Source organism: Hirundo rustica, chromosome 7, assembly GCF_015227805.2.
Source record: "Hirundo rustica isolate bHirRus1 chromosome 7, bHirRus1.pri.v3, whole genome shotgun sequence".
In the NCBI taxonomy this organism is placed as follows: domain Eukaryota; kingdom Metazoa; phylum Chordata; class Aves; order Passeriformes; family Hirundinidae; genus Hirundo; species Hirundo rustica.
The window spans coordinates 17,068,645-17,081,020 of NC_053456.1; the positions used below are offsets into that span (position 1 = coordinate 17,068,645).

General features: G+C 34.1%; 1 protein-coding gene across 4 annotated transcripts in view; it reads right to left on the reverse strand.

The window, feature by feature from the left end:
* Positions 1-12,376, reverse strand: part of KCNH7 (potassium voltage-gated channel subfamily H member 7) — a 207,657-nt gene that overhangs the window by 78,526 nt on the left and 116,755 nt on the right. For all 4 annotated transcript variants that reach the window (XM_040069471.1, XM_040069470.1, XM_058421325.1 and 1 more), the window contains exon 3: positions 5,988-6,143. In XM_040069471.1, coding sequence (XP_039925405.1) covers positions 5,988-6,143 — 156 coding nt within the window. The remainder of the gene's footprint in view (positions 1-5,987; positions 6,144-12,376) is intronic.

The window sequence follows — 12,376 nt, forward strand, 5'->3', positions numbered from 1 at the left end:
AACCTTTCTCCTAAACAAAATTTTTCTTGACAAGCCCTCACTGAAGATGAATTTGCTTCCAGTGGTGCAGCTAAAAATAAGATCCTGGACAAATTTCTCATTACATTTTGGGCAAAGTCAGAGGGTTACTCTTACTTATACATGCCATATTCTGTGAGGCAAAATTGCATGCATCAAACGATATGCACTATTTCGTGACAACATTGCAGTCTTAATATTTCTAGGACTAAAAATATATGCTTGTCTTTCACCAAACTGCTGTACTTACTTATATAGCAAAGTGCTTTTCTCAGAGGAAAGCAAATTCTGTAGTTTTGAGCTAGCTCTTTGACTGGAAGGAAAGGCCGGATTTAAATTGCACTTGTGCTTTTTTACAGCATCAGTGTATGGACTGTTCTCTTCTTCTCAGATGTAACTCTATTGCTAGGGCCAGGAAAGAGGAAAACTTGCTGAAGAGCAAGGACCTTGAAGAAGTTGCTTCAAAGGTTTTCTGATTATAGTTTTGGCTGTTTTAAGAATACTATTAGCCGTTTCATTTTCTTTGAACCTTATCCAAAGAAGGTTATTATCCGTTTATTGGATGCATAAGAGAACCTCTCATTTCCTTTACAGAAAGAAACACAAGAAATTATTCCAGTTTGTCTTAGGCTTATAGATTTTGAAATTATAATATGAGAAGACAATCCTGAAATATCTCTCTTTGACAGATTGCAATTACATTTTTAATCAAATAACTTTTTGGGCTTTCTCCCATTAGGTAATAAATTAGGAACAAATATTTAGCTTACAGGTTAGTCCTTCTAGCTTGTCAAACTGTTTTGAAATCAAAGGAATAAAACTTGTGACAAAATTACCTCATCTGACTAGCGATTTTAGCCTACAGATTAATAGAAGTTGTGATCTAGACAGGACTGGATTAAATGTTAGGAAAAGCACTTATAGGTTGGTAAAAAGGTAGAATGCTCCAGGTGGGGCAGAAAATGAAGACTCAGAATAAATTTCTGAAACTCAGAATTAATTTCTGAAAGTTTTTTTTCTTTGTAATTCCACAAATGGTCTCTTTTGGGTAGAAAAATTTTAGCCATATTCTTTATATTGAAGTCAGTGTCCTCAAATCTATGGGCTTCTCTCAGTTTGAATTGGCTGTTGATTTTCTCAGTTCAATCTATGTCATGATTGATTTTGATATCTTGTAGTCACTAGTTTTACAGACAAGAAGTATTTCACAGCTTTGAGGAATAGAATCAGGTGCCATGAGCAAATAGTATTTTATGCTACTACTTCTGTAAATTGCTCATAAAACTGTAAAAACTGTAAAAACTCATAAAATAATGGAGTGGATGAACACACCACAGTGGAATGTTTGAGAGATTTGGGAGTAAAATTTGACACTAAGGGTCCCTTTCCTCAAGGAATTTTTACACCCAGAAGTTATAGCTTAACACTTCATAATAAGGATTTTAATGAATTCATTGAAGTTTGTACAACACTGTGAATGGGAATTCATATCTATTTTTGTTAACTAAGGTTACTATTAGATAAATTTAAATAATAATTTGCTAGTGTTCAAAGAAATTTTTTGCTAAAGTGGTATAAAATCACATCTGTTTTTAATTTAGTTATTGTAAAAAATCTACTCAAAGCTCTGTGTTCTTTTTTACAATGAGTCTAAGAAGGAGTTCTCTTTTACCACGAGTATCTGGCTAAATATACATTATTTATGCATTATTTCAGTTGGAGTTCAAAATTTTATATAGCTTTGCAAATGGTTAGATTCATGAAAATTTATGAACTACATTTTTGGGAATAATTTTTTATCATTATAGTGACAATCAAGCAAATGTCTTAGAAGGTGTAAGAGAGAACAGTCCATAGAAACTGTTAGAGATCAGTAAAATCCATTTTTAGGGCTTATGTAGCTCAAAACTATCAGTCTTAAGACTTCAATACACTATACAAATATTGTGTCATTTACAAAGCAGGTATTTATGTCTTCAAGTGTTTCACATGTAAAATGAGGTCCCTACCTCATAAAATTATTATATGTTTTTATCTTTGGGCATAGATGTTAATTTCTATGGGATTCTAAAACATTTACATGATCTAAAAAATGGCAACACAAAAGCCGAGCAGACTTACTAGAAAAGAATTGAAGTAAGAATGAGTAGAATTCTCATATATGAAAATGAGACAAAGCTTATAAAGATTGAATGGTGAAGGGGCATCTATAGTGGAGACCAGTTTCTCTGAGTCTTGTTTTAAGTGCACATTGTACAAATAATATTCTTACTGGAGAAGAGGATGTTTCCTAGTTGTGGGCTAAGTACATACAGAAGAAATTTCTGCATGTCTCTGAATACAAAGATGGAACAAGGGTAGCATTAAATAGGTTTGATTAGAAGTTTAAATTAAAAGATATGGCAAAAGTTTTGGGCTATACCCTTTTTTCCTCAAAAAAGAAGAGTTATATATGAAAAAAGGGTTCCTTAGTTTTACTAGGGAACTGGTGACAAAATAAAAGACCAATGAAACAGAAGAGAGGGAAAAATCTGTTGGCTGTGATTTATTTACAGGATTAGTGCATGCTAGGCTCTCCCAAAATTTCTCTGGTTATACAAAAAGTGTTCCAGCTGCCAGTGAGAACTTGTGATAGATTCTTGCCAGAAAAAATTAGGGGAAGAAAAGGATCAACTGAAAGGACTTTTACACTGCTATTGTAAACCCACTATCTTCATTTTTCACACTACTGCCTATTCAGACATTTGTTCTATATACGATAGGAACTCTTGAGCACCAGACTAGAGAGAATTCTATTTATACTCAAATGTGCTCATCAAGCTCCTGAAACATACCTTTTCTTTTTAATAATCTATTATTATCGTCATCTGTCAGCGCTGAATCAGAACCTGTGTCAGGCATCATCCTGGCACATAACGAAAGACAGAATCCTTGCATTAGAGAGCTTACAAACACTGTTGAAAATATCTGTCAGTATTCAGCTGATAAGTTTTTAAATATTTGCCTATCCAGAGCTAAATGCTAGTCATTGAGCTAAACCTAAAAAATATTACTTGACTTCCATAGGTCTTAATTTCTTCAGAGGGCCCTCAGCCCTTCAACAAATTGAAATCCCTCTTTTCTTCATGGCATGAAATGCTTTTTTATTACATTGCATTAGACTTTACAGAATCACAGAATATTTTGAAACAGAAGGATCATTGAGTCCAACTCTTAAGTGAATGACCCATACAGGGATCAACAACCATCCACAACCTCGATGTCATTAGCTCTTCACTGTAACCAACTGAGCGCACTTCAGTGGCAATTTCTGTCATGAAGATCCCTATAGTAAGTGGTGGTATTCAAAACTGTGGGCTGCAGCTTGCAGAATACATTCTCTTAGAAAAAAAGAAAGGCTTTTCAAGGATATACTCGATAAATTTGATCAACTCTTGATAAATCCATTAAAGGATGGTTGAGAGTAAGAAAAGTTATCTTGTTTGCTAGGGTCAGGAAAATAGCTGCCATCTGTTTGCTTCCTAATAACTTTTACTTCTCTCCTGCAGCCTGTCTTTTTTTTTTTTTTTTTTTTTTTTTTTTCCTCTCATGTTGAAAAGGCATTCTAATATGAGAAAACTCAATCTAAGGAGCTCTGGAAAGAAATCTCTCATGATCTGTACGCTTCTGGGTAGTAGAGGTTAATGTAATCTGAAATATTTTGTCTTTTGTCATTAGCTATTAAATTAGGTTATTTGTCAGAGATGTATTGCACTTGTTATGTATCTGGTTACCTATTTATTTTTACTGTCTAAATTTGTTGCTGCATTCAAAGGGATTTTTTTACTTTTTTTTTTTTTTTCCTGAACCAGTAGCTGTTACTGTCTGTCTTGTGTATGATCCAGGGAAAAGAGATCACCTGATCTACCTGTGCTAGAGTATGATGTTGAAAAACTGTCTCCCAGGAGTCTGCTGTGTACCTTTCTTATGCTGGGAATATGACTTCAAAAAAGATGTTTTTACTGGTAAACAATCCACCTTTTTTGACTTCTTTTCTAGCTTATTGGGTCAATCTCTGCCTTTTCTATATTTCAAAGCTTTTATCTGTTTTCATTTAAAGCCACCATTGAACTCTACACAATATCATGCAGTTATTTCCGGATGTTTTGTGTAGCTTGGCCTCTTTCTTGCCAAGAAGAATTTTTGACTATGTAGCATATTTTGTATCATCATCCATCCCATCCAGCCCAAATAACAGTCTGCTCTGAAACCATGAGCAACTTGCTAGAAGATGGAGCAGCCATGTGCCTGCTCGAGTTTCTGCCAGTTTCTGGCATCTGGCTGTACCCCCTAGCAGGAAAATGGTTCAAGTCACCTTTCTTTGCCTCCTTTTGCAGATACCAGAACAAAATGTTCTTTTTCAAGATATGAAGCTCTGTTTTTTCTCTCCAATTGGTATTTTACCTTCTATTTTGTCCATAAAACCACAGTAAGCATGGACAAGCTGAATAATTTTATATATGTTATAAAATTGCTTTTCAGTTGGAAGAAGTAAGATGTTTCAAACTCACAAAACCATGGTATACTAAAATAATGCCAGAATATGGGTAGGTTTTACCTGATGTATTTATTATAAATTTTTTCTGATGCAATTTTTTTATTTTTCCTGATACTCCTTAATGGAATTTTAACTGTATCACAAGATGAAAAAAATGTTTTCTTGGTATCTCAAAAATATCCCAACAAAAAACTCCTGTGCTGGTTGTTAAGAAACCCCAATCCCAATGCAAAACAGAATGAAAAAAGGAAGCATAAAGACACAAGATTTTAAATGTATTGTAAAGGCTATTTACAATGACTTTTCAAAAAAATGTGATATTTGGTGAATAATAATAATAATATTTAGACTGCAAGTTTCCAGTAATGGAAATTTTCTTTGCCACATTCTTAGACACCCCATCATTTTAGGGTTCCACGGACACTTCAGGCACTGTGTAATGTTTGTACCACAAAATTTCTCTCCTTGCTTCTCACAAGTGAGAATTGTACCAGTCTCTATTTCCTAACTAGAGAAAACGGAAGTGTTGATTTAAGAATTGGAATATTCATGTTCCTTGATTGTACTAATGTTAAAGATTATCTCTCTGTGGAAAGATATTTTCCAAGTGTTAGTGCTCCCTGTTAGGGCATGCTGTGCTTTAGTAAGAGTTTGTACAAATGCAATGTGTTCTGGGAAATCTTTTAGTACGAGTAGATTATATGAGTAGTGATGCAAAGCAGAAGGATCGTGTGCTGTTGCTGCACACAGTGAAGGTCAGCAAAAGAGCACATGTTCTGCAGACAGTGGGACAGAAAACTACACAATGCAGTTGTATAAGAAGTGGACACTTGTGTTGAGTTTTCTAAATTTGACAATCCTTATGTTCCAGAGTGGAATTGAAAGCAAAAGCATTTCCTGAACATCCACTCCTCCACACCCCATGCTTCAAGTCAATCTAAATACTTCAATTTGGTAAAATTAGGATATTTAATTATGTTACTGCTTTTTATATTTTCTAGTCTAATTTAATCACATTACACTAACTATTAATCAAGTGCCACCAATTATTTTTTATAAAATAGAAATATTCAATTTTGAGTAGGCTAAGATGAAATATTTGGGGGTTTCACAATGGCACATTTTTTTTTTTTTCAGTTTTCCATTTATAATCAATTTTTGTCAAGAGTAATGCACTTCTGTGAAAAGTTTTAGCTTTTATGAATTTATATGTCCTAGTACTATTCACAAGATCTATGCGGTTAGTACTACCAAACATGTGATAGATTTTTTACCGACATCTTGCAGTAGGTTTGCTACATTTAGCTTCTTATTATTTCGGATTATTGAGCCAATCAATGGGATTGCATCCTTTGCTAACCTTGTTGCTCATCTTGATTACTTTGCCAGATAAAAGTAGAGGTAAGAAAAGAAATTTCATTGAGTAACTTACGATTTACAAGTTTAGATGGCAATATTGGCTTGCACTTCTCAGGAGATGCCACATTCTCTTCATCTGTTACATACTCAAAATTAATAATAAACATCATTGCTACTCCCTCTTGATTTTTCACTGGAATTATGTGGGTGTTGCAAATGAAGGTAGATCCTGCAGATGGATTAAAAGAGAAAGAAAGAAAGAAAGAAATATATAAATGAAAGGAAAATTACTTTTTTTCACTTCAGTAAGTCTAGTTATGCCAACAGACAGTGGAGAGCATTTCTTTGAATTCAATAACTGAGCATAAAACATATTATTTAATTTAAGCAGTAATGTTTTCATAGAAAGAAATACCACTGTTCATAATTGATTGGAGTCTTACCTTTACCAAAAGGTGTCTCCTTTAAAATGACAATTTTACTTTTTGGTTTTTGTTCACTGGAAGTGCCAGTATAGATGGACTTGTAATCTGGAGACATTTAGCACCAAAAGTAGAATGTGAACACTGGTCCAACCACAGTTTTTGAGAAGAAAGCAGAACCCGATTCTTCTAAATGTCGAACATTCTTCAAGCATTTGGTTCTATTACACAGGATTAGTCATACATTAAGTATTTATGGATGTAAATATATCACTATTCTTATTTTAGCTCTTAGTCTTTTGGGGCCTTTAGGAAAATGTTTAGTTTTGTGTTAAAAATATATTTATTTGTTTTATATTCCATCACAAAAGTCTTCTAGACTGTGCTAATAATTTTCAATAATTTTCAGAAGTGTTTGACTCAAGTTTTGTATACAATTTGAAGTATGAATTTAAAAATACCCTAGCTTCCACAGGTATGGAGCATACTCAGCCTATACTAAAAGCAATAGAGACTGTAAACTTTCAATATCTCTAGTTCTCAGGACGTTCTTGTTTAAAAACCTAATTATAGATTTAATGAGTTCTTTGTGTTAATTCTTCCACTATAGTTTTAGAAGTTTCAGCTGACAAAGTCATTAGTTTTGATTTAATTCTATTAATGTTACAGAACACAGTGGTTTCAAAAATAATGTGATTGCTATAAGCATTACAGTAATGTGCTAAAAACTTCATGCAGACACAACTGTGAGATGGGGTCTTTCCTTGATAAATAGGGACTGGTTTAATGCACATCATCTGCAATTTAGGTAGTCAAAGGCTGTAGTCACTGAAAAGTAACAGTCTGTGCAATTTGACTAAAACAGATCTAGATCTAGATTGCACAAGATTTTTTTTTATTTGTTTCTATTGAGGAGAGAGACAAATTTATATCATTACAACCAAGACCAGAAACTGGCTTCTAATATTTAATGTAGTACTTGCTATAATGTGGTATATATGGCAGTTTGAATTATGTATAAAATTGACATGCTGGCCTTTCAAGTTTTGCAGCTGTAACTCCCATCCCTTTAATAAAACAGTTAAACTGTGGCACTTGCCACAGTTTCCATGGTTACATGCTCAATGCCTTTAGTAAACAGAAAATAAGCAATTTAAGACTGTTCCATTAAAGCTAAAAATAGGAGTGTTGTAGGCCAACCATTGCAACATAGAGTGGTTAAACAGAGGGGCTGGAGAAAATTTGGAATAATCTCTGTGGTTTTAGCTAACAAATAAAATACTTACTGAGTTCAAAATGTCCAAATTATATTTATTGATTTGCTTGGAAGGAAATTATATTGATGGTTTTGACATGAATATTTATAGGTTGAGCAGGAATCCCCAATATCTGTAAGTGGGGCTCAGCTGAGGCGAGCATGGCTTTGAATAACTGAACTTCAGTGGATCAAATGTTTGTCAGTATTTGCAAAGGAGGATTATGAGGACACTTCTTTAAAAACTTTCCTGTTTTGGAAGGCAAGGGTGTTTCAGCTTTTGAAATGCTTCCCACAGTGCTAAGTAATGATGCTATTTCCCATTTGTGTAGAACATTCCACCCTCAAGAATTTACAAACCTCACTTGTACTGGAGCTAGGGATTTGCATCTCTAGGGAGATACAGGAGTTGTTTAACAGTCCACAGCTTAAGAACATGGCAAAAAGATTAGAGGATTGAAAATTTAAGCTGTATGTAGAATTATTTCAGGAACAAAAAGTAGGAAAAGTTCATGTGTGATTTATTTAGCATGGTTCCTTTGAAGACCAAATACACTACAAGTGGACTAGTGGACTAGTAAGTCCGCTGTAGTTCAGTAGTCTGAAGTTTTTCCAAGAAACCCAGGCTTTATAAAGGAAAGAATTTTTTTTTTTTTTTTTTTTTTTTGTATGACTGAAAGTGGAATGCTGTAAGTTAACCAAAATATAATGACAGCTGCAGTCACTGTTCGTGACACTGTTAATGTTTGTCTTTAGTACAGACACTGCTATCTGCTATTCACTTTTCAGTATATAGCTCTAGTGAAGGGACAATAAGGAAATACAAAAGTCAAAATAACAAGAAATACTCTAATGTGTTTTAAGATGAAGAGATGGGTACAATGAAATAACACTGGCAAATTAAAAAGATAAGCTTTGAGTTGTTGGAGTTGATAGCAATAAAGAAATAATAATAAGAAGCTTGTTTACAAACAATCTTATTCAGTATTTGCACTCTGGCATCCCACTGCTCTTCATTGCACTCAGCATGTTTTTTCCTGTTTTGTCTCCATGCTGAATATTTCAAAAGTAAGACATGCTTCCGATGAGCAATAAAAATGGTAATGTAGTTTTTGGAATTTGCATTTCTTATCTAACAGAACCAGGCAAGTGGATGATTTAAGGAGAACTAAGAAAATTATACATTTATAATTAATAAATTGAATACCCATCAATACATCTGAATTTTCTCAGGATTACTACTGAGGAGTGATCATGAAAAATACCAGTTTTGCTCCCTTGTTATGACCATTAGAGATGATAGAGGAAAAGTTGGATTTTTTTTGTCAGCATAAGTTCCATGATGGTAGGGTCTTGTTTTCTTTTTTTAAAAGACGCTGTGAAGACTGTTTCATCTAGTTAAATTAGTGGAAAAATATCTGCATGGGAAGAATAGTTTTCACTCCCCTACTTGCCGTGTGGATGTGATGTATGATTCCATGGTTATGTGTTCAACTATGATTTCACAAGACCACACAGCCTTTTGTGAAACAAGTAATTGCCAAAATACATACACAAGTGACAATAAATATTTAAGAAATAAATATTGACTTAGGGTATATTAGGGTTATATAAGGATGTATTGCACCATTTGAGCAATTCTGATGAAGGAGAACCTATTTAAATATCTGTCTGCATAGTTTTTAAAGCTGACGTGCTTCAAGAGAGCAGTACAAGGCAGGCATCTAGTAATGCGGTGAAATGTTGTTTATGTAGATTCTTTTTTTAACAAGTTACTGTGACATTATTAGAGTGTGATCACTATTATAATAAGAACCAACTTAATATTTCTCTGTTAAGGAAGAGTTGACTTCTGTAAATACAAAGAACACTATGCAGTAAAACATAACCGATCTTATTTTGTTAACCTATGTGTGTGTTTATAGCCTTATTTTTCCTTTCATCATAGCATGGCTTATGGGTACAGCCCAGAACTTCTCTGAGGAAAGAAAAGAGCTAATTTGAGAGAGAATTAATGTGAAAGTTCAGAAAACCTTCTCTGTTTTTGCCTGCTCATCATGGAATCTTCATCTTTGGGATGAGAAGCCAAAGCATGGCTACCTACTGACTCCTAAACTTCCCAAATTCAATATTCTCTTCTTTCCTAATGGCCAAAACCCCCCAACACTTTCTACCTCTTTCAAGTTGGGAACAGTCTTGGAAAGGTGTAATACTTTTCCGGGGAGAACATAAAGGGAATTTAATGAAATTAAACGTATGTGCCAGTCTTGGGAAAAGAAATACTGTCCTGCTTTGTGCAGACATTCATTCAGGAAGGCTGAGAAAGTGAGCTTCATCCACCATGTCCACTATACCAGTAGTAAAAAGCCCCTTAGGACCATATGAAATGCAATTAAATGAAAGTCTTGTTTTCTGGCCTAAACTGCTCTTTATAATCCATTTTATCACTAAATGCTGGCAGATAAAGGACATAGAGATGCTTTTAATACGGAGTGAGGAAGAGTTACAGGAACTGTGTGCTAATTACTTGGAAGGCAAAATGGGGAGATACAATATCTTGTGAAATAAAGCTGTTGCTTGCACACAGCTGCTAAGACTTTCACGTTCCTGAAATGCCTTAAGAATAGGGAGAACATTCATATTTTATACAGCTTTGTGTGAGACATAATTCTGGCTTTATTCCTTTTTGTTCCATAGATACTTTCAGCCAAACATTAAGAAAAGGAATGGAAGTAAGCCAAACCCTTTGTTTTTCCTATGTGTTGTCAAGGTTCTGGTAACAAAAGTTTAAAAACTTATTTTAGAAAACAAATATTCTGAATGGTGCAGAAGAATGACACCTGAAATTGACTGGTTGTAATTTATTAATGAGACCAGTATAGCAAAGCATTTTGTATTAATGAAAGGTTACAGACAATAGAAAAGAAATTGAAAGAAAAACAGTACCCAGGGAATATTTGCTCTGCTTTGTGTGGTTTTTGTGACCTATCCCTGAAGAAAGTCCTTTCTTTTATGCTTAAAATTCAGAAGCCTATTTACCTCCACTTTGAAGTCCAGTCTAAGCAAACACTGTGTTAGGTGATGTTTAGTTGGCATTTAGGGTCAATTGCACTGGGGATGTGTATTGAATATTCAAGCAAAGCCAATTTGTCAAATAATGAGGCATGATGTGTATTGTGATGTGGGGACTCAACGTGAAAAATCAAGGACTAAAAATCCAATTTTTTCTGTTTCTATTTAAGCATAAGCCAGGGACAATGCAGTATGTCATAAGGTATATTGTTTTCAACAGTGCAAAGTTTTAATTTCTTTCTAAAATCCTGCTAAGAAGTCTATTTCTGTAATGCTATGTTGAAAATAGTAATGAAAAATTTCACGTGGTTTTATGCCAAAGGGCTCCTTTAGTAGTAAATACTTTCTCAAACCTATTTTTCTGTTAACTAAAACTAAGTATTTATTAACAGGTTTTCACATCTTAGTCTTGTTTATAAAATAAATATAGAAGGACTGAATCTGCCCTGAGATTCCCAGCACTTTGTGATGTAGAACCACATCTCTGGAGACAGATACCACATAATTACTTGCTCAACTGAGTAACATCTACATGAAAAAAAAAAAAAAAATTTGGACAAATAATTCTGTTTGCACCTGCACTTTTCTTTACCTTTGCTATTAGTGTGATATATTCAGACCTTTGGAGACATCTGATTTGTAAACATGTTATTTAAATTTCAAGAAAACTTTGGCTTATAGGAAAGAATTACCTTTGGATGCTCCTTTCTTTCCTGCCCTGCATTTGTTATGTAGCTGCACACATAAGGAATAGGAGAAAACTTGATGCTAAGACTGAGGGTGATTATATTGGTAGCCACAAAAAACACCTTTTCCATGAATCCCAGTTCGCATTGCAAGTGTTGCCTGTTGCTGCCCTTCAGTGCGTACTGGTATAATTTTACTTTCTTCTAAAGGCATTAAGATTGAGACACGAAAAGGGTTTTAATCAAACCAGCATTAAAAATAAATGAAGAAATTAAGGATAACTCAAAGAAAAAATTGATCCCATTTTCACAACTGAATTAGTTGATTACAGCCCCACAGTATTAAACTACGTCTTCTAAATTTCAATACAGAACTTTGGGCAATGGATTTTACAATTCTCTTTATCTTTTACCTGTATCTTCTGAGCTGTGTCTGTATGTCACCATTTTCCAACTCCATCTGGCAGAAAATGAGCCACAGTGAGTGGAAAGGTTGGGGAATTCACACTCTTCCTATGTCTGTGTGATTGTCTGTTCTGAAATACTCACTGCAGAGAACAATTAAAAATAGATGGTAGGTTGAAATGTATTATATCCCTTTTCAACTGAATAGCTGTGTTTAAGAGAAATGGGTAGAGACAAGAAGAATATATTTGGCTGATATTTATTAGGGACCTTACAGTGATTAAATGAGACCTACTTCCTTTGACATTTTACTCCACTCTCCTTAGCAAATATTCATACTGTCACTGAGATGGTTGCTGATATTAAGATTTGATTTATAGGAGCATTTAGGTTTTGTAGGGTATTAACTTACACTGTTTAGAGGGAAGAATTTTTAAAGTAACAAACTAAGAAAAAAAAAATGCCCTCTGGAATCTGTGGACGTGTTCATTACTGGATTGGCATATATGAATATCTCATTTGCTCTCCTTTTAGACTCACTTGTAATACAATTAAATTAGCAGATAAATACTGTTCAGCTGGTCATTCCAGCATTTCTTAGACTACTGCATTGCCAAAATTA